At 29.1% G+C, this 23771-nt stretch overlaps 1 protein-coding gene across 6 annotated transcripts; it reads right to left on the bottom strand.

Moving 5' to 3' along the window:
* Nucleotides 1-3036: 3036 nt before the first annotated feature.
* Nucleotides 3037-20786, bottom strand: LOC105146627 (very long chain fatty acid elongase 7). 6 transcript variants are annotated; one of them, XM_011057017.2, is made up of 4 exons: nt 20135-20786; nt 11756-12007; nt 11435-11678; nt 3037-5711 (listed from the first exon to the last, which is right to left on the bottom strand). In XM_011057017.2, the coding sequence occupies exons 1-4, from the start codon at nt 20162-20164 to the stop codon at nt 5230-5232; spliced, it is 1008 nt and encodes a 335-aa protein (XP_011055319.1). In that variant the 5' UTR covers nt 20165-20786; the 3' UTR covers nt 3037-5229. The 6 variants fall into 6 exon arrangements, with proteins under 6 accessions (XP_011055319.1, XP_011055322.1, XP_011055321.1 ...); XM_011057020.2 differs by lacking the exon at nt 20135-20786 and adding an exon at nt 19844-20076 and having other exon boundaries at nt 11756-12024; XM_011057019.2 differs by lacking the exon at nt 20135-20786 and adding an exon at nt 19844-20076.
* Between the last annotated feature and the right edge of the window lie 2985 nt (nt 20787-23771).

The raw sequence follows: 23771 nt of genomic DNA, 5'->3' as shown, positions 1-23771 counted from the left end.
CAAATTAAATTTGATGATATTATTCTATTCTTTATGTCATAAAAGTTTATTTTTATCTGAGAAATTATTTTGTTTATTTTGTGTAGTTTTTCTTTTACTATCTAATTTTTATGTTAGACTTTTTGTTCACTCTTTTCCTATATTCTTTTAAATGCTAAAATTTCACTGTAAATCGGCAAGAATAAATATCCTTTTAAGAAATCCAGGAAAAGTAAAATTATCAGTAAAAATACCACGGCATTAGTAGAGTATAATTTGTTACAGTTCGTAAAATTTAATACGTGATGCGAATTTAATTTACAGATACTTGCTATCAAGATCAAAACGTACATGTAACAATTTAAGAAATGAGTATTGTAAAAGAAAATTGCTATCAATGCTTAATATATTTTATTTTTGTAACAAGATCGATTCACATAAATCTTTTGTATAGTGTTATATAATTAAAGCTTAATTGTTTAATAGACATTTCATGTTCTAGTCTAGTAATAAAATTGCGCGCTTTTTCGGGTTCAGTATCGATTTCTTATCATTAACGCATGGAATGAACCGCGGCAAAAAAAACTCGATCTACGGATGATGTATCTCGTACACAATGCATATGAGTTATTTATACGGAACGCGGTCGCGATTACATATAAACTCGGTGGCTGCTTTAAGTTGCGTCTTGCTAGACTTTCACTATTCGTGTACTTTCACCATTGAAAATTAGCACCATATATTTCGCCCATTCTCAGGAGAGGTGCGCGCGATTAGGCTATCCCTATTTTGAGCAAGAATTCGGTTATACTGCGATTCGGCAGATTGCCCGCTCATCCGACGAGTTTTAATAATCGGTATTTTTTACCGTTAACCAGCTGATGACTTGCGAATATTCGCAGAAGCGAATTTCTCCTTAATATTTAGCCGATTGTTATAGAGAATGACGCTATTATCACATTTTGACTTCATTAATTACATGTTTTCTGTATTACATAATTTTTTATTACTACTATTTTAATTTATCTGTTATTGATTGTTATTAAATTAGGTTTACATAATAATTATTATTGGACTGAGTTTACATATATTTTATTAAACTTGTGTTATATATTTTATCAAATTTGTGTTAAAAATTCTCTTGCATCAATTCTCTTGATCTCAATTTTGGTCGTTTTTATAATAGGCCAGGTTATAAATTTAAAATATAGTTATTAAAAATTAATTACTGTCTGCATAGTGAAGTTTATGCAATATCAATATATACAATTAATATATAACAAATTGAAGAAAATTATTTTTATACACACATCATATAGAATTCTACTAATATTAATTAAAATTAACTGTAAATAAAATTTACATATGTCCAAAATCGGGATGTAAGATATTAAAAAAATATAATACGTTTTAAAGATGTTACTAAGACGTCATGCAGCTAATTTTGAAAAATGCATAAACTATCTAGTTAATGTTTAATTGTACCCAAATACATTTTATATTTTGAAATATAAAAATTATTATAAAAAGAAAAAAATTATCAATTTTTAATTTAATACGGAACAAAAAAAATTGATAACAGAAAAATAATTATATTAGACAATTAATTTTTCTAGAAGAAAAATATATAATTTTTTCTGTTATCAATAGTGTGTTTGTCAGTTAAATAAAATATAATGTATGTGTCGCAATATTGTTACACAGTATTCGTTACCTACTATTGGTAGCAGGTACATGCACTAATTTCTATTAAAAAGAAGCTTGAAAATAAATATGTCCATTTTAAATAGTCCTCATGCATTAGTGCTTCTAGGTTGTGTTCCAAAATTCACTGCCAGCGCTAAATCTACAGTTTACATAACGTGCACTATAGATTTTCAGATATTTCAAAATTCACTTGTGAATTTTGGAATATAGATATGTATATTATGCATAATGCAGTCCATTAATTCGCTGCGTCATAGTAGCAGTCTGACTTATCGATCCCATTTTTAATAAAGTAGTGCCTATAAAGCATTAAAAAAGCATTCAATTATATCTTACAGATATAATAATAAGAGACTTTTTTTCTACCTGTCCTGAATTTGTTTAACAGTATCAAATTGACGAAATGCTCGATATAACACTGTTAAAATGGAAATTATATGTTTTACATTTTCAATATCTATTTTAGGCTTCAATTATTGTAATTTTTAATTATTATCTTTATTACACAATTATATTTTATAGTCATAACAATGGCATAGAAACAAACAATGTAAGACAGAATAAAATTGAAAACCATGCACCTGTCGGAAATATCTGTTGGTTACACAGTTTTCTATGTGCATGCTTATGCGCAAGCTACAGTCGATTCATTTTGATCTACAGATGATCGAAAAGAAAATTTAAAAAAATATCAACAGTAGAGAGTTCGAGATCCAAGAAGAATATTATAAATGCTAAAGATATGACGTGTATTTTAAGATATTATTTTAAATATTAAATTCGAGCGCGATTCAATTGTGTTATAATATTCTAATATTGCAACATTAATACAATATTGATGATAAATGACATTATGTAGAATATATCGAAAAATAATTCAATCTAAAACATGAAGATATATTTTTATATATTAATAATATAATAAAATTTAATTTATTATTAAAGTTTTATTTTGATTTTTTGAGAAAAAAATTTTACATATTAAAAATTGGACAGTATTACATACAGTATTACTTTTTTAAAACTCGAATAATTTTATGCCAGCAAAATCATTTAAACAGTAATTATAAATTTTTATTTTTAATTATAAATTTTTAAGTTGATGAGAGAAAATCATGAAAATTAATATAGATTTCTGTAAAAGTTAAAAGAAAAACATTTATAATTTGATTGAAATTAGAAGCCTACCAGTCAAAGCAGGATCTTCAATGTTTTTTAAATCATTTTAAATAAATAATTTTTATGTGAATTTATATACTAAATATGTAGTTTTTTTTTATTTGAACTATGCTCCGAAATTTTTCAAACTTATAAACGCAAACTATTAGGTGTACAAATAAGTTTCCGCCGTTTTTTATAAAAAATTAAGCATTTATTGTGAAAGAACGATACATAAAATTTTATTGATGTAAGTCAAAATGTAAGTGCAAGTTCTTTTTGCGTTTGGTACGAATCTTCATTCAATAATGCTTCCAATTCCGCGTCTTTGTACATTTTCGACTTTCCGCTACGTTCTTTGTCTTCGACGTCAAATTCCGTTCTTAAATTTTTGAAACCATTCACGACACTTCTCTCACTTAAGGCAGCCTCATCATATGCTTCTACAAGCAATCGATGAGCCTCAGCTGCAGATTTCTTCAAATTAAAGAATTAAATCAAAAGTTCCCGCAAATGACGCTTATTCGGCATTTCAAAACTTGGCATTTTCGCACACAAAAAAATATATGATGCTGATACAAAATCGCTAGTATTTCAAGGTTATGTTGTTGACAGATGTCCAACCTTACGATATAATGTTTTACATCAGACAATAAACCATAGCTTTTAACCAGACTACTGAAACACTAACTACTCTCGGCTGAGTAGTAACTAGCCTCAGTAGTAAAGACTTAGGATGCTCATACGGAATATAAGAGAATTCGGGTTCAACTCCCGGCCGAGTTGATATAATATTTTTCGCAATAAATTTATTTACAGTTTTTTAGTACATCTTTCTAATAGGATGTCAGATTGAGCATCAAATTATTAAATTACTTATTAATTTAATTTGTGATATTACTATAGTAGTTTGATTGCATTTATAAGTTTAAAAAATCATTGTGGCGCGCAGTTCATATAACTATTATTAAAACGCATTAAAGATCCAGCTTCAACCGGTACTAGCTTCTGATTTATTGATTGTGTTTTTACATGTACGGTCTAAAATAAGATTCTTGTTATTGTAATTTGTTAAATAAAACTTCACTTGATTATATTTTGTTATTTATAATTTAAAAAAACATTAAATGTTATTTCTTATGTAAAAAAAGAATAATGTTAACATAATTAATTCTAGAATTAATATATGTATTTTATCACATGTGTTTATGAAAGTATTAATTAGAATATTTAACGGAATATGTAAAGTAAAAACAGAGTGCTCTCTGAGAGAATAAGATTTTAGACAAAAATAAAATATTTTTAATCTTAAAAATTTAATTTAATTCAGTCTGAAATTTATTTATTATTATTTTGCATTTAATTTAAAATGCAAAATAATAATAAATAAATGTCAGACAAATGCATGTAAAAAAATAAAAAAATGTGATAAATATGCATGTAAATCCTTTTAATTAATGAATTTTTTGTTTCTGTCTTATTGGAATTTTGTGTCATATTATCGTTAGTTAGAGGTTACAATTCACAGCAATATTTTAATTATAATAATGCTTTGGAAACTATTATTATTTTTTAAAATAATAATAATAATTTCTTACTACCCGTATAGCACAGAATTTGCAGCAATATCGCTGCAAAATTTCTGCAACATGCAATGTTGCAACAGTGTTCCTGTAATTTTTGTGCAACTTTGTTTTGAGCTATAGGGATAAATATTCTGCTCCTACAAAATAAATAATGTATTTTCTTCTTTATCCTCTTGATATGAAACACGGCAAGAGTTTGTTACTATTCTATTTTTGAAAGAGGATATGAGAAATATGAGCAAAACGTGAAATTATAATTCTTGAGGAGTACAAATATTCATAAAAATCATCTCTTTAAAGAGATTTAAAATCTTTCCTCTTTTCGGAAAGAGTAATTTATCGGAGAATGAATTTCGTTTCGGCATCTTAACTGGGAAGAGTAATATATTTTTTTATCATTTTGGCAATTTCAACGCTTTATCCAGTCTCTGTTTTTCGTTAAACTAGCCAACGCACACAAATTAGTAAACACACATTCGCACATATATACTCGTTCACATATATAATATACATAAAAAGCGCGAAAAAATCTTTACACGTAAAAAAACTTCGCTGCGAAGCACTCAGGAAGAATGCAATTAAGCCAGGCTCACAAATTCCGATGAGCAAATTCAACGCGCTTCTTCTTTCATTTTTCATTTCTTTTTTTAATATTCTCTGCTATTTACAGCTTTTATTCGAACGCACTATGAGGACAGCGACTGTGGTGCAATGTGGAAGTGCTTTAAATAATGATAATTTGCAATCAAATGTACACTCGACGTAAATTGCAGTCTTTTTAAATTAGAAGTTTCTCTCATTATTCATCAAAGCCTCGATTGTCGATGAACACGCGATTTCTAAGGCCGCTGTCTGAGATATAACCAGTGGCCATTTTATACTGATTTGCATATATCACACCCTTTTTGTTGCCGTTCTCCTTGATGTCTCCTTGATCTTTAGTTACGTTCTGTTCCTTTTCATCTTTTTGCTTGCCTACAGCATTCTTTAAATTCTTCTTCTTGTACGCTTCATTATAGAAGTTGCGGAAGAGAGAATAGAAGATTATAGCGTGCATGCCTATCAACCAGACGAAAGCCTTCGGGTAATTGCAATCGATGAAAAGTAATTGGAATGCGTGGATCATTACAATAACGAACTGGATCATTTGCAAAGTGGTCAAATATTTCTTCCACCACAGATATGGCTGTATCTGTGGTCCGAGCGCCGCTAAGAGGTAATACGAATACATTATGATGTGTACAAAGGTATTCAGAAAACCAAAGAAAGTGCTGTGACCACCTGCAAGAAATGAAGACTATGTTACGATCAGAGAGACAATACTGTTTCTTGCTAATTTTATCACAAATTGTGAAATATATATAATATCTTTTAAAATCTATTAACCAACCAATATAATTAATAAAAAAATATATTAGGTGTTGGAATTAATTCGTAGCGTTTTACAAGTGATGGGAAGTACTTTCATTAATGTATTTTTTAATGCTCATGTGAAATAAATAACATTCTTTCATTAAAAAACGCTACGAATTAATTCCAACACCTAATACATATTTAATAAAAAAAAATATTTAATCAGAAATTGTATAGTAAACATATAAACTAAAAATAAATGTTTAAAATTTAATATAATATTAAAATCATTTTAAAAACATAATAGAAAAATTTTTAAAAAATGTTTATAATGTTTAAAATATCGTTATTATGTAAGACGTTTAATTTAATAAAAGTAAATATTTAATGTTAATAACGTCTGTTTAAAGTTTTTTCTATAAAAACTACTTCGATTAAATATTTTTTGAATATAACTTGTCTGCTTGGATAATTTATTTAAAATATTATTTTCGCTTTTTCTGATGATAGTAAAAAAAAGTTTTTTCTTTCAGCCTTGAAAGTTATTTATTCGAATGTATTGAGCATTCGACGATTTCAATATTCTATTATTATTTTAAAATTTAATACATTTATTCGTAAGATTTTTTGTAAAAATACATTTAATCAGAATATCAAAATATAAGATCTGTTTTCTGTGGCTGAACTAGTATATATACTTTTGGAACTTAAAATGAGATAGATATATGTTTGATATTTGTTGAAAGTAAGAAAGTGCAGTCTAGTGCAGGAAAAGAGAGATCAATAGTGTAATGACTATAAGTGTCAATAATCATTCACAATTATTTGAATACGCTGTTTTATACTGTACTTCAATTTCCAATGTTAAATAAGATCCATACTATTATTAATACAAATATTTTACAATAGAATAATTGACGCCGTTTTTGTTGTATATGTATTCTAATTGTACACATTCTAAATTGAAATTGAGAAAGTGAGACAACGTTCACCGAACTATCTGTAATTAATTTCTAATTTAAAATGAGACATCAAACTACAGAGAAGTCTATGCATCATTCTCCTCTACAAAATCTTCAAGATGCATGATGAGAAATGAGATTATTATATCTTCGACATGCATTGCGCGCAGACGCCGCGCCATAGATTAAAGTTTATTTTTAAGCTAATTTAAAAAAGCATTATTATCAACTCATTAGCTACTGTAATAATAAATTTCTGCCTCGATATAAAATTTTGTAAAGATAAAAAAAATATTAAATGACAAATCAAAATCACAAAGGTATAAAACATTTTAATAATAAATATAAAAAAACTAATTTCTATATTCTTTCTATGTATTTAACATGAATTTTACGTCATTTCTATATGTTTTTCATGAATTTTACGTCATTTGGTTAAAAATATTTTTTTTAATCATAAAAAGTTCGTTTTTTACTCGATACTTTTCTTTCAAAGTTAAAAATATCTGTTTTGTTACATGTCTAGGAATTAGCAACTTAAACAGATAATTTACGTTTAAAAAAAATGTTTAATTATTTAAACCGTTAATTATTTTAACCGTTTTTATGTGAGATTTATCAATTTAATAGATTATTAACGTATATTTAACGTGAATTTAATGTTTTTATCACAAAAACCGTTTTAATTAAACGTTTTTTAAATATAAATTGTTTGCTTGAATTGTTAAATCTTTGGAAAAATCTAAGGAAAAATCTAAATCTTTGGAAAAATCTATCTATTGAAGAAAATGAAACGTGTATATCTCAAATAGACTCTCTGGTAAAAAATTTATGCATGAATATGTATAAATATGCATAAACATATATAAATATGTATAAATGTTTATAAACATACATAATTTTATATGAAGTATGTCCATACATGTTCATACATCCTTTTTTCTTTGATGAAATTACTTTTTAATGTAATAAAAATAATAATAGTCATGTGAAAACATTAAAAATAATTAAAAGAGTATTATTTGTTTTAAAAAATATCAAGTTTGAGGAAATGTAAAAAATTATTTATGTATTGTGTGTATGAGCTTTTTTTATATTTTTTCAAACTTGTTTTTTTCTAAAAAAAATTATTCCTTTAATTATTTTTGATGTTTTCATACAACTACTATTATTTCTGTTATACTAAAAAGTAATTTTATAAAAGAAGGAGGGATGAACATGTATGGACATATTTCATATACTGGGTGTCTCAGAGCACCCGTACCACCTTTTTAAAAGGTAGGGATGTGTTTGTACAAAAAAATGGTTCAGACAAAATTTGCAGGATTTCGGTAGATCTATCTGATGGTGACCTTGAATTTGACCTTGAGGTCGACCTTGGGCATAACTCAAGGTCAAAGTACCGTTTTACAAATGTAAACCCTTATTCATGACATCACAAATGAAAATAGCGGAAAATTTTACGTCCGAATACGTTATCAAGCCTAGGTCAAAATTACTCTTAGAGGTCATGTGGAGGTCAAGTTACTTTTAGAGCACCCGTACCAACCTTCTAAAAGATATGGATGTGTTTGTACAAAAAATAATTCAAACAATACTAGGTATTTATTAGCTATGATGCATCCATCTGCTGGTGAATTTGAATTCTACCTTTAGATTCATTTGTAGTCGTGTACATCGATTTTTAAAGATTCCTAATTATCAAGATCTTGAACAGTCGATGCCGCCTGTGTCAGCGTTACCCAAGATGTATCACGTGGAGGTCACAAGGTCGGACTTACACCTCGTCGGAGTGGTTCCCCTTGCCGTCACCTTTGTTCATACGCATGTGTTCAGTCTAGATTTTCGAAGTGTCCTCCACGTGCATGTATGCAGGCTGTTATTCTTCGTTGAAAATCATCCATCACCCGACGAATTTCGACAGGATCTAGAGACTGAATGGCTTCTCGAATTCTGTTCTTCATGTCTTTTGAAGTTGTAGGTCGTTCGCGGTATACGAGGTCTTTTATTCTTCCCCACAAATAAAAATCCAAAATTGTAAGATCCGGTGATCGTGGTGGCCAGTTATGTGGACCATATTTACATATCCATTGGCCGCGAAATATGCGGTTCAGTTGTTGACGAGCAATGACAGACGTGTGGGCTGGACATCCATCCTGTTGAAATCACATATTTAGACGTAGTTGAAGTGGAATATCTTCAAGTAAACGTGGGAGTTCGTTTTCGAGTAAATCGACATACAGAAAACGGTTTAGATTTTCTTCAAAGAAAAATGGTCCGACAATATGCGTATCAACAATTCCGCACCAAACATTGACTTTCCAGATACGTTGATGATCGATTTCTCGATACCAATGTGGATTCTCTTGCACCCAATAACGAGATTATGTGTGTTCACTTCGCCGTCACTTTTGAAGGTGCACTCATCAGAAAACAAGATACTTCTATGGAAAGTAGGTAATTGTTGAGTAATCCAATTACAGAATATCAGTCTTTGTCTATGATCGTCCAATGTCATGGCCTGGTGAAGTGACATTCGATATGGATGAAATGAATTTTCTCGCAAAATTCTACTGATAGTGCTTCTACTTATTCCACTATCTCTTTCTCGTCTTCTTAAAGAATCGGTAGGATTTACAAGAGCAGAAGCAATTATATCAGGTGCCCGTACTGCACGAAGCGGACGATGAATTTGCATTCCTTTATTATAATCCGATTGGACGATATCTTTTTGAATTATCCGCCGTTGCAAACGACTGAAAACATTGCGCGAATGCGGTGTACGATCGGGATATTCATTTCGCCACATTCTTTCAGCTTCGCGAAAACTTCCAGCCCTACTCAAAACCGACAACATTAACGCAGCTTCTTCGCTTGAGTAAGACATATCTACCTATAAATGAATAATAATCCCCGAATATTGAAGTACCTAAGTACCTACCTACCTAGGTATAAAACGCACCTAAAAAAAAACCGACAGTTTATAAAACTCTTAAGCGAGCAAAGGGAGAAAAGCAAAACAAACAAGTAAGTTTAGTTCAGTTCAGTTTAGTTGAGTTCAGTTCAGTTCAGTTTAGTTTAGTTTAGTGTAGTTTAATTCAGTTTAGTCGATTTACTCGAAAACGAACTCCCACGTTTACTTGAAGATATTCCACTTCAACTACGTCTAAATATGTGGTTTCAACAGGATGGATGTCCAGCCCACACGTCTGTCATTGCTCGTCAACAACTGAACCGTATATTTCGCGGCCAATGGATAGGTAAATATGATCCACATAACTAGCCACCACGATCACCGGATCTTACAATTTTGGATTTTTATTTGTGGGGAAGAATAAAAGACCTCGTATACCGCGAACGACCTACGACTTCAGAAGACATGAAGAACAGAATTCGAGAAGCCATTCAGTCTCTAGATCTTGTCGAAATTCGTCGGGTGATGGATGATTTTCAACGAAGAATAACAGCCTGCATACATGCACGTGGAGGACACTTCGAAAATCTAGACTGAACACATGCGTACGAACAAAGGTGACGGCAAGGGGAACCACCTTAAAAAAGCACCCCGACGAGGTGTAAGTCCGACCTTGTGACCTCCACGTGGTACATCTTGGGTAATGCTGACACAGGCGGCATCGACTGTTCAAGATCTTGATAATTAGGAATCTTTAAAAATCGATGTACACGACTACAAATGAATCTAAAGGTAGAATTCAAATTCACCAGCAGATGGATGCATCATAGCTATGTAAATACCTAGTATTGTTTGAACTATTTTTTGTACAAACACATCCATATCTTTTAGAAGGTTGGTACGGGTGCTCTAAAAGTAACTTGACCTCCACATGACCTCTAAGGGTAATTTTGACCTAGGCTTGATAACGTATTCGGACGTAAAATTTTCCGCTATTTTCATTTGTGATGTCATGAATAAGGGTTTACATTTGTAAAACGGTACTTTGACCTTGAGTTATGCCCAAGGTCGACCTCAAGGTCAAATTCAAGGTCACCATCAGATAGATCTCCCGAAATCCTGCAAATTTTGTCTGAACCATTTTTTTGTACAAACACATCCCTACCTTTTAAAAGGGTGGTACGGGTGCTCTGAGACACCCGGTATAATTATACATATTTATTCATATTCATGCATGAAAAATTTCTTACCAGGTATTCAAGCAGACAATTAATGTTTAAAAAATATGTTTGATCGAAACGATTTTTATAATAAAAATTAAAAACGTTAAGTAATATAATTAATGTTAAATATACTTTTACTAAATTGAAATGTCTTGTATAACAACAATATTTTAAACATCTTATAAACATCTTGTAAACATTTTTATAACGCTTATTAAATAGTACAAAACCGTATTAAATTTTAAATATTTATTTTTCTTTTTATACGTTTATATAATTTCTAGTGTTTATTAAATATTTTTTAAATAATGCAACTATATTGCTTGAGTAATCAGTATAATAACAAAGGAATAAACAATTTTTTAATTATAATAATTGCCAAATTAATATCGCTAAATTTTAATTTACATTTTTACATATTTTTGCAGAATAAAATATGATTTTTTAATATTGACAATAATAAAATTTCATACATAAATTCGAAAATTTAAAGAAGATTAATATTAATCGATTATGTTTTGTAAATAGAAGATAGAAACTGCATATGTTTACCAGGGGTAAATTTAACTCCGAACCAAACTGATATAGGCATGCAGCCGTGATGGATGACATGGAGAGTGCTAATGTGGTCGTTCTTTTTTCTTAACACAAAGAAAATTGTGTCCGTCAACTCAATGAACTTTGAGATGTAATACCACCAGCAACCTTGTGCCATTCGCAGTGCAATCGGGTCATTTGAATAATCAACCGGCTGACATCTGAAGGAATATTGTCCTCCCCAGCCTGTGACTAGACTCTGCGCATATGAGAGAAAACATAATAAAATATCTTGATGAGTTGTTTTTACATGAATAAACTTGCTGGGCAACTTACTTCGTTGAACAACCATGTGGAGAATATTACTTGAAAGAGATTGTACCATATCATCACCTTTCTGAGATCAAAAGGTTTTCGATTTTCCATCATTTTTGGCCCTAAAACTTTAACAAAATAAGCGTAGAACAAGCAGATCGCTAATGTGGAGAACGGGCCGCTCATCATCGGCCAATCGTTGACTCTCGGATCGCTTTTGTTGATCATCAGATCTTGATAACCATCATAAATCATTTGAATTAATTGCGCCATCTAAAATCAAAATAGCACTTTTGTCACTGTTATGTTAGTTCAATCTTATTACAGCAAAAGTTTGTAATTATGGTATAATGCGCTTTATATCATTCTGTCTAGTTACAAAATTAATGATGTTTTATGCTAAAGAGAAACAGTGTTGTTATAGTTTAATTGACATTATTATATAAGAAACTACGGTCGATTATTATAGATATCGTTCGAGATAAACGACTATTTATTGAGCAACGCGATTTAAGTGTATGGTTTAAATAATACGCGCAACGCATGTTGCAAAACTAGAAAATATACAAACATTAGAGTATACATTTCTTTATATTACATAATTGATGGTCATCGATGAGTTATTTTGTTAAAAATGTGATGTTTATTATAGGTAATTAAAGCAGATTTAAAATGTTTCGAATATCAAATTTTAGAAGAACTGTAGTTGAATAATTAAAATAAGAATTTAATATAAAAAATGCGTTATATGCATCTAATTTTAAATTACAAATTTTGTAAATTGTATTAAACCAAAAAAAAAGAAAGAAAGAAAGGGAGTATCTGCGTTTCAATTAAATTCTGTTTTTAAATTTTTTATTGATCGCACTTAATGATATAAAAAGAAAAGTAAGAATTCGCTCGTATTACGCAAAGTAAACTGTACAAAAATTCAGTCAATAATCGAGTTCATAAAAAGATATAGAAATAAATTTATAATCAGTACATTTATTAAAATCTAACAGCACGGTTCGTGATCACAGATCCTTTTTCAACAAGTATTAAAATAAAAAATATAAAATGTATAAAGTTTATAACGCAAAGTTTATCTTAACATGATTACATAAATATAATTAAATCAAATGTAATGAAGAAATTCTTGAAGGTTTTGTTTCATGATTTGAAGAACAGTAATACAAATTGTGAAAAATTAATTTGGGTTAATGTCAAAATTAATTGATATTAAAAAATGTCAATTTGATATGAATAATCTTTGAAAAATAGATATTTGGAGAAAGAGAAATTTTTTAAATCAGTTGCGTTTGAAACATTTGATCGAAATTCTGATAAAATTAGTTGTTCTTTTCTATCCATATTATAGAAAGAACAGTAAATCGAAACACTGTTATGATTTTTCTTTGGTAAGTGTTATACCTTCGAGATATATCGCGAAACGCACAATGAAAACGGAACGTGCACGGATTGTGCACCTCGATGTACTCTCGATTTGAATCGCGATGCATGCGACTTGATCTCAATCTGTGTACACTGGATGAAGTTTCAAGGATCTATGGATCGCCACATCCCTTCTCGGAAGGTTAAATCATTAATCCTTTCACTGATCAAAGTAAATCGGAAAAATACCAGAGATTTTTTTCATTCGGAAACCTGTCTTTGTGGCTTTGCGCTGCTCTCCCCTCTTATCCTCGCAATCTTAACTCTTGCCAATAGCGAATAAGGATCTTATTTTTCAGCCTTGAGAAAATGCTGACGTCAAAGGCGGCGTTGTACTTCACTTGACTTTTATAATTCGTTGCGATAATTGAGAGACAAATTTTGTGAAAAACGTGATTCTTTTATTCAAACGATCCAGAAGCATGCATAAATTATGCATGATGGAATGTAGAAGATTCTATTATTTTTGCAAAAAATTTTCTCCCATAGAAAAAGAATGGAAAAAATCTATTTGCGTGGGAAAGAAGATAAGAAATGCAAAAATAATTCATGGAAGTTGAGGATGCTTCATTATATTCATTTTTGGTTATATAAGAGTTGTTATCGTTTCGACGATCATTATTTTATAGTATTTCCTAATGATTATTACGAATAATATCATCTAATTATGCACATGCTCTGTGAATATTGCATGTAAATGATTCCGTCTCAATGTTGTATAATGTTCACCGGACGACACTTTGATGCATTAAATATGTCAATATTTGACTTTCGTTTCTATGACATAAAAGCCGACATTAAACATATAATGATCCTGCAATATTATGAAAAGTACTGATTGGCTGTTTGCATTATAGTAATATTTTTCAAGATGTGTTAAATAAGTATTCTGCTAATTATAAATTCTTTGAACAAACTTGAATAGATTTCTTTTGGATAAAAATATCAAGCGTCAATAGTCTTAACGATGATGAAGACTTTTTTTTAAGTTTGATTTAGTTGAACACACACAAATGATATTTAATTATCAGATTTTTAATCATAATAATGTCATTAAAAAAAAATGAAAACTTATAATGCAGTAATCTTTGTTGATATTCCCAAAAAGAAATCAGTTTCGGAAATAACAGAGAGAAGCAGGGAAGGAAGAGGGGGAGAGAGAGAGAGAGAGAGAGAGAGAGAGAGAAAGAGAGAGAGAGAGAGATCTTTGTCGTTTCTGATAAAGAAACAACTATTATAATGCTGTAACTAATTATTTATTATGAAGAAATGACTTTGGCTGGTAAATTATAACCATAAAAATTGAATACTCGTTGAGAAAGACAATTCTTGCTACCGTTGCAACTTCATTGTAACAAGATCGAGTAAAAAAGGGACACGGAAATTGCCAAATATACTTATTAACTGGAAACTCACGTTCTTTATGATCTAGCAATTCGGTGTAGAGTGATTGGTATTTGCTGGTGCATTTATTTCGAAATCGGTCGATTTGATTCCCTTTGTGATGATCGATTCGATCCGTTACATTTTATAAACAATGTAACGTATTTTCCTCTCTAGATCTCGCATTCTCAATTCGGCGTTGCTCTTCTCTTACATCGCCGTCTCGAACTTTCTGATCAAGTTACGGAAACAATATCCACTCCCTGATTTCGTGATTCGCGACTTTCACAAAAACAAAATCCATTACCTTGACAAAAAACAATGAACGGCGACATCATGCGACTCGCTAAAGCCACCCGCGCGTGAATTTCGCAATCCGCGCACTTGTTGCAGAAAGGAAAAGCGGCCGTCTCGTTAAAGACTACATGCGACTGAAAACTCGTTCTCAACGCGGAAAAATGCGGTCTCTCACACATATTCGCAGTCGTACGATACTCGTCTTGTAATCCCGTAATTCGCTTCTCCGCTTCTGTACGTTAATAAGAACCAATTTGCACTTGCAGCAACGCGATTAATCTCAAACGGAATTTTTAAAATGCATAACCTTTACACTGAGATACAAAGTTGTTAACAAAAGAAATAGAAGTACTGAATAATTCACTCTGAATCATTATATACTATAATGATTCACATACATATGTACATGCATGCATCTCATATTTGTATCATTCGAACTGCGCGCCGAATTGGTTTTTCGATCACTTATAAATACAATTAAACTACTGTAGCAATCACGAATTAAATTGACAAGCAATTTTAATAATTCGGTACTCAATTAAAAAGTTATTAACTTGACTAAATGCGTTTAATGATTATTCCGTTCAAGTGTTTATATATTTAAATTAAATATACGTGAAAAATGTTAACATGTTATTTGTTTAATCTGGTGTCATTGTGGTGCTAAAATTACACGGACGTTGAAGTGGATCATGATAATCCGAATATTTTTTTTGTCTATTTTCGCTATGTCAACAATGGTTAAAAGTCTTAGTTCCAGCTACAGAGCGATTAGTTAAAATCTGTGAAGTATGTAAGAAAATATAGATGTTTAAAAATGTCTCGATCATTATGACTTAGCCACAATGACGTCGAGTTAAACATTATTAACATATATTTGTTTAAATTATTGACCGTGATACTGCTATATTTAATTAATAATTAATTCGTTTTTAAATGGCAACTTTTATTCTCAGTGCGGATGTGATGTTCGATATATGTTAATGATAATGGCTGTTAAAAAAATTTGAAGATTTCTAATTACTTGATATGCAAATAAGACTGGATCAAGCAGTATGTATATTTTCCTAGATCGGAGAGTACATTTGCTTGATTCTCTATCGAGAACTAAAATGTATCTTTTCTTTGCTTGGATATTACCTATAATCAATCACGAGCGCACAGATGATTTTTCTCCTTTCTTATATCTCATAAAAGTATATTACCGAAGGGATGTGTGTGCGTGTGCGTGTGCGTGTACGTGTGCGTGTGTGTGTGTGTGTGTGTGTGTGTTTTATACAAAGTCGTAGTAACGTGCATTAAAGCAATCAGATACTATAAGAGTTTGTATAATCACATTTGATGATGTAGAATGATTTTCTTACAACTTACGATCTCACTTTCTTCGCGAGTGTAATATTAACGAATTCCTTGATTATGGGTTGCCCTTACGTTGTATAATAAGTGATCACTACTGTAAGAAATACTATCGTTGCTACCGACTCGTTTGTCGTAAAATACCTTGATTCACAAAACGTCTCAGAGCGATTGCTTTCCGCAATCGAACGATCTAACGTTACTATCAATTTTCCGGATAATTATGTGTATTCTAAAATCGTTTGTTCGATTGTACGAATAATTTCTCTTATCGCGAGTTAACAAAGTGCGTAACATAAAATTTGCAGACATGTTTCGACATACGGTCATAAATTATTTTGAAAAATATAGTAATCAGCGTGGAATTTCCGTGACATCGTCATCGATACTACAACTTCTTTTTATGCCACACACATGCTTGGCCAGGGATTTTTTTCTCCGTCATTCATGCCGAAGAGTTTTTATCGAAACTCGCATCTCAATAAAATTCAGTGTTTATTTTCAAATAATGACGAGAACTTTAATTGACATGCAAAAGAAAAAAATAACGGATTTACGATTTAAAGTTCCGCGTACGATTTGTGATGCAATTCGAATCGTAGCGCTTTCTTAAGATTGTCATTTGCTTGACGAGTCAGGTGCATCCTCTCGCATTTATTTGATAACGAAAGTAAGCTGTGACGCCTTTGAACAGTTATTACGGCATGTGTCCTCAATAATGTCGCATAACACGTGCGCGTGCCTGCATGTGCGTCCATGCGGATACACTACTATAATTTACTTTAATTATATATGATGTTTTTATGCCTAGGAAAAGGAATTTGCTCGACCTTAAAAATATTTTCTTAAGTGCGTTATAATAGTAACTCGAAGAAAAAAATTCAATGAAGGACGAACGAGTTCTGACGAACGCATTCAGAATAAAGTTCAGAACGATTTTCAGAGATTAAAAGTCAATCTTGAAATAAGAGAATATATTTGAATATAATATTAAACTTTTAATAGATTGAAATTAATTAAATAATAATTTAATTATTTAATTCTTTCTCAACCGGACGCATAATTTATTCACATAATTGTATATAACACACGTGTTGTTGAAATTTAAAAGATTAATTTTTTTATTAGAAAATATGCATTAGAAAGTATTATACGCAAAAGTGATACTTTTCTAAGAAAGCCTTAAAGTATCTGCATCTACAATTAATTTGATTTGAAAGAAGTTTTGAATGTGTGCAATATCTAAAATAATTAAATACAATTATTGATTATATTTATTTAATTAAATATATTTATTAATTATAATTATTAACAATTATGTTTTAATTAAATATACTTAGCTTAACTATATTTATTAAAATATAAGTTAATATATTAAGAAATTAATTAAACACTTGTGTGTGTATGTTAAAGAAGACATCGAATTATCAATTAAACAGAATAAAACAAGTTAATTATCAATATCTATGATTGAAAATATTTAGAAATTAAAAATATTTATAATACAAAAAATAAGAATTTTGACAGACAGAATATTTTTATGCATTTTAGAATAAAAATGTTATCCTTAATTAAATGTCTCTTAATGATTTTGATTATTTATTTTTATCTTAAATTTACATATATAGTTCTTTCAATTTTAATGATTGCAAAAATTGATATTAATGTATGCAAAAATTTTGATGATCGTTTTTACATCAAATTATCATTCCAATTATTGTCGCTCGGTGGTATTTTGTTCGGTTTAAGCAGCTCATAATATACGACATCCTCCATATCCCATCAAATATAGAGCGTTGCTTTGTCGTGAACGTCACTACTTTTGAATCGTCGAAACCAGTTTCTACATACTGTTTCCGATTCCGGAAACAGATTCATAAATTTAAATAAATATGGAAATAGATTCATAAATTTCCGCAAGCAATCGATGAGTTTCAGCTGCACTTTTTTTCAAATCAAAATAGTGTAGAAGTACACATCGGAAAAACAACTTATCACATTCCATTTTAATTCAGTTATAGAAAAGCACATATGTAACCAAGGATGACGTCTGTTGACTGAATTTTAGTAGGAAATGTTCGCATTTCAAAATGATAACAGTAGCAGATGTCTCTGACCATAGCATGCGCAGCTACTGTCATCTAAACGTGAATAGTAACTTTTAATGCAACCCCCTAATAGATAAAGATTGAAATTAACGTGCAAATATCAGTATTTTAATTATATAATGTTCAAACATTTTTCCTTTTTTAGTTAAACTTCACTGATTATTTAGTGCCAAGTATACCACTAAATAATTAGTAACTATCCACTGATTTAGATTTAGAGAATACATGTACTTTGTACATATCTCTATGTTGTATGTATTATCTAGAAAAAATGGATTTACATTGACAAAGTTCTAAGGCTTCACGGAAAACGCTATTCTTTTATGTGCTTCCTCAATTTTTATATTGTAAATGCAAAGTTTTTTTATGTTGATTACATCTTTTTCTTTAATATTAAATTTAATTGTATTTATTTTTTAAATGTAATTTTTTATATAAACGCTTTATTTATATTAACTTTATCAATAAGAAAATAAATATTGAGAATATTTATTGATCCACTCAGGGTTACAATTATATATAATATTGACTCATACGTTTATACGTAATAATCTAATCTCGTATAACTTATAATAAGAAAAGAAATATTTTCTTATATATTTATAAATTATAATAATTGTTTTGAAAATAATGCTGGAAATAAGAATATTAATCCTAAAGAGACTTGTAAAAATGTAATCTTTTATAGTTAATGCAATTTTTTTCAAGTATAATATATTCATAATTTCAAGAAAGTACTCAAAGAATTTCCCTATGTTTCAAAAACATTTTAAGACGTTCCTTGGATATAAAGTGTGCTGTGTGAATCATTTTATTTAATTTATTTTTTAATAAGTGTTAATAAGTATTAGTTTTTTATAAGAAAATGTAAATAAAACATAAATAATTTATCACAGAGCCGAAGATCCTTAGAGCATTCGCATTACACACACAAATTCAATATATTAATAATACATTCAAAAATAATTTATTGTTTATCTGCATAATTTGATATCATATGATGAATTAAAACGTAATATACATATGTGTGCATTAATTTAATTTCATATTGATCTTGCTACTTAATAGGATTAATATTAATACCTTATTAAAATCTTTCATCAAATATAATCTTACATCTTAATTTATAAATATAAAAAGATAATAGTCACGATTATAATCTACATCGCGAGAAATATATTGATATATGAAAAGAATGATTTTTGAAATGTCTAAAAATTTAATTAAATACAATTCCGAAAATAATTTTGTTGGATAATCAAAATAATTAGATCGCTTAATCTAGTTTCTAGAATATCAAATTTTTTTATATTATTCAGTGTTTGAATTTTCTATAATTTTGATGACCCAACAAAATTATTTTCAGATCTGTATCCAGTTAAACTTTTAGATACTTTAGCAAATCATTCAATTACAAATTAACAATTTTCTAATATAAATCTAACTGAACTGTCTTTATAGATAAAGAATTGCGTAACTATTCGATGATAATAACAATTTGCACGCAACGCACATAAAATTATGTACTTACTATGCTACTCTTCGCGTGCTTCTGTTGTTATCCTCTCGGAGAAATAAACGCGTGCAGAAGTTTCACAGTAAAGACGGGACTGAATTTGCGAGTGTGACTATGTACCGCGACGTATTCGAAAAGAGAAGAAAGAGAAGAAAGGCTATATTGATAACAGTTATATCGAGGCATGAAAATGTGTGGGTGTGAATACCTCTTTCGCGAGGCACCAGTCGACAAACTGAGACCGCACGGCCATCACGGAGCCTTATATCTCTTACGATCGAATACCTCCATGAGCAGGTTACTCACATTCCGTCGCGTTTTAACTATCATTCCCATGGAGAAGGAAAGGAGAATGAAGATGCTGTCTTCAATGTGGCTTGTTCATCAATGTGATTTTGTGTCCCCACCTCAACGGTGATTCGTCCAAGTTCCTCTTGAATCAATGGTGCCTATAATTATAGGCTGTCATATAAAAAAGTACAGAGATATATTAATGCAAATTTACGATTTGCGCACAAAGCATAATGGTAGCAATTAAATTACAATTGATTGATATTGATATCACATTTTAAAGAAGATATATATAGTAATTGGATGTACATAATATTGGAATTATTTTTTTATTCAATTTGCTGTTTTGCGATTTTCGATTTATTACAGAAAATTCCAATCTAGTTTAGAATAATACGTGTACATTTTAATGTTATTTCTTGAAATTTGTTTATTTTTAAAAGAAAGTATTTTTCATAGACGTAATAGGTGACTGCGCATTTTCTATCTCTACTACTCTTGTTATCTATGCTCTGTTAGAAAGAAAATACAATATTGAAGTGTAATATATATTTATGTCTATAATATTTTTATAAAATTCCACATTACTCAATTTAAGAGAAGATATTTTCAAAAAATTTTATGTTGTTTATTACGAGTTGATTATGCATGAAACATTATTCTTGACGGACACTTGTAATCGTTACTCAGCGTTATGGAAAAACATTTTTTTAACTGTTTTTCAACACTTTTATTCTATTTGGGTTAATTATTTTATTTTTGATTTTTTAAATCAGAAAACTATGTTCCAATAGTTAATTATAATGCAGCATTGACGAAATACTGATAAAAAAATACTTTTATTTTTATATTTGTATTATTAATAATTTCTAAAAATGTTGAATTATAGTTTCGACATATTAATTTTTTAAGTGTATAATATTGATATCAAAGATATCTTTTTTTGCATAAAACATATTTAGAGAGAAAGTAAATTTTTTAAATATTAATTGAAAATTATTTAAAAAAATTAATTTTTAATTAGTTTCATGGGATAATCATAAGTCAATTTGTTTAACAGGTCAATTTGTTTAACAGCATGTATATTTTCACGCGACTAACTGGAGGTTAAGTTAAACACATACTTTGTCTTAATGTATAAAAACTGATGAATAAAAATTAATTCATAAATTGAATAAATTAAATAAATTAAATAAATCTAATTACTTTTGAATAAATTTTTTGTATTTACACGATAATATTTGATTTTAGTGACCAAGTGCAAGATTTTTCTGATCAAGCATTTTGTGTATTTTGCGTGCTTATCAAGAATGATTATATAATTCTTGTCGAAAACAGAAGATTATAATACGCATACAATTTTTTACTAATTATGAGTTGATTTCCTTAATTTTTTTATTCTTTACGAATGCTATTAATGATCTTTCGTAAAGATTATATCAATGTATGACGATATATCCTTTACGTGCTGTTAATAAAAAATAGGGTAACTCCGTAGATAACAAAGACGCTGCGCTGGGATTTATGCCGCAGAAGTTAGAAAAAAATAGAAGGAAAGTAATTTTTACTACTTTGTTACATGCTTAATATTAGTGCTTATTATATTAGTATTATGTTATAATTTTAGTTATAATTTTATAATATGTTATAATTTTTGTTATAATTTATTAATATTAATGAAATTATTATAAGTTGAATCGATTTGTCACTGTAATAAGTAACGCCATCATAAATTATAATCTACATAAAATACAAAATAATATATTTCGTTATCTGACATCGTGAAAGTTAAATGTTCGTTCTTTTGCAAATTTGCTTAAAATAATTTATACAATAAAAAAACTAATATATTATATCACGAAATGAACTACCATCTATTTGCGTTTTTTTTCTCTCTTTTTTATTAATGGACTATTACTGATATCAATGACAAGAATTTTATTATTTTGATTATTAATAAAAATCGCAGCATAGAAAACATCGCAACATGGAAAAATACGATATTAAAAATTATAATAGTATTGTAATATCATGTACATATTTTTGGTTTAGAACGATGTTGATATGTTAAAACTGACTCGATTGAAGTCGAAACGTTTGTTGTTAATTGTAATTGTTTATATGCTGTGAATTTTTAATGCTAATTTAAATTAAAGTTCTTTTATACATTACTCTTTGCTCTTCTTTTGTACTACATTGTTTTATACGTACAGAGCTTTATTATTATTTATTAACTACATAAAATGATTATGTAAGGCATGCAGAAGACTTAGTAGTTATTTTGTAATACATACGTGTAGTGGAATAGTAAAGTATGTAATAAAATATAAGTGCTTTGTTTTTGTATCCTTTGTTTAGTTTATTGTCTTGTATATCCCACCTGTTTGGAATATACGCCATTTTTAGCGAGCGGGATTTATGCCCAAAGCATACAAAGTGCGCAGATTGAATTTAGTGCACTAAATGCAATAAACGCATTGTATGAAATATGTACTTTATGTCATAATACTTGTAACATATGTAGGAAGATTGTAATTATTATTTATTATTTCATATACATATTTACCATTCTTATTCCTCAATAAAACTTTATAAACACATTTAGTTATTGTATCATTATACGTCTTATTTACATGCATTATTTGTAAATTTTTCATGAGCCATATATTCATCCTCCTCCCCCTATGAATAGCCACATATCCTTATGGAATATATGGCAAAAATACAAGGGTTTCAAAAAATTTATTTTTTAATATGAAAAATAAATATTTCGGATTTCTAATATTTTTTTCATAATAGTAGACAGTACAAAGTTTTTACTGATATAATTCGTTTACTATAAACATAGTAAATAATATTTAATAAATTAAGTTTTTGATAGGTGCGGTATATATACTGGAATTACCCTAATGAGTGACATTGAATGAGTTCTATCATAATTTATATAATATATTTATACGTATTCAATCACGTATTTAAATTAAAATATGCAATGACTAAACTTTAAATATTAATTATATTTAAATACAATTTCCTTTTGTGTTTAATTTTTACGAAACATGTAGACGTATATAACGTATATGTTCACACACACACACACACATATTGTGTATTGTGTATTGTGTATTGCAATTTTTAATGTTAAAAATTTAATCTTTAATGCATTTATGTGATTGACTTTTGATTTCCATTAATCATGTTATTTCTTTCGCAGTCGTACATGTCGCTTATCATATTCGTTTCACGTTTTAAGCTGGATATATAGAGCATGCTGAACGCAGGTCATAAGATTAGATATGGAAATATGTCGTGATCTGCGCATATTTCCGGTCGTAAGATGCAGATCGCAAGACGCAGGAAGCAGGACGCGAAAGTTGAAGTTCACTAAACTTTGTGCGACCTGCGATCTGCATGTTATGTATCCAAGAATACAATAAGGATATAAGTACAAAAAATGACATGCTAAATGGAAATCGAAAGTCAATCATAAATATAAATGATTAAGCTATAGTCTATCTTGATATAAGGTGTCTTTGTGGCAAAAAGAATTGTCATCGTTTGATTGTCAATATTTTGTATTTACTATATTTTGTTACACAAATTATTAAAAAAAATATTTCTTTTTTAATATCTTTAAAGAAGGCATAATTTT

The sequence above is a fragment of the Acromyrmex echinatior genome, chromosome 1, assembly GCF_024713525.1.
Source record: "Acromyrmex echinatior isolate Ae372 chromosome 1, ASM2471352v2, whole genome shotgun sequence".
Lineage (NCBI taxonomy): Eukaryota > Metazoa > Arthropoda > Insecta > Hymenoptera > Formicidae > Acromyrmex > Acromyrmex echinatior.
Note: the sequence above shows the minus strand (reverse complement) of the source record. Positions and strands in the feature narration are given on the sequence as shown.

Excerpts from the sequence above, each read along its gene's own strand:
- LOC105146627 (XM_011057017.2), bottom strand. The coding sequence starts at position 20,164 with ATGGGAATGATAGTTAAAACGCGACGGAAT. Across the intron at positions 12,008-20,134 it reads TAGTTAAAACGCGACGGAAT|ATGGCGCAATTAATTCAAAT; the intron begins GTGAGTAACCTG and ends TTTTGATTTTAG. Across the intron at positions 11,679-11,755 it reads CCACATGGTTGTTCAACGAA|AGTCTAGTCACAGGCTGGGG; the intron begins GTAAGTTGCCCA and ends TCATATGCGCAG.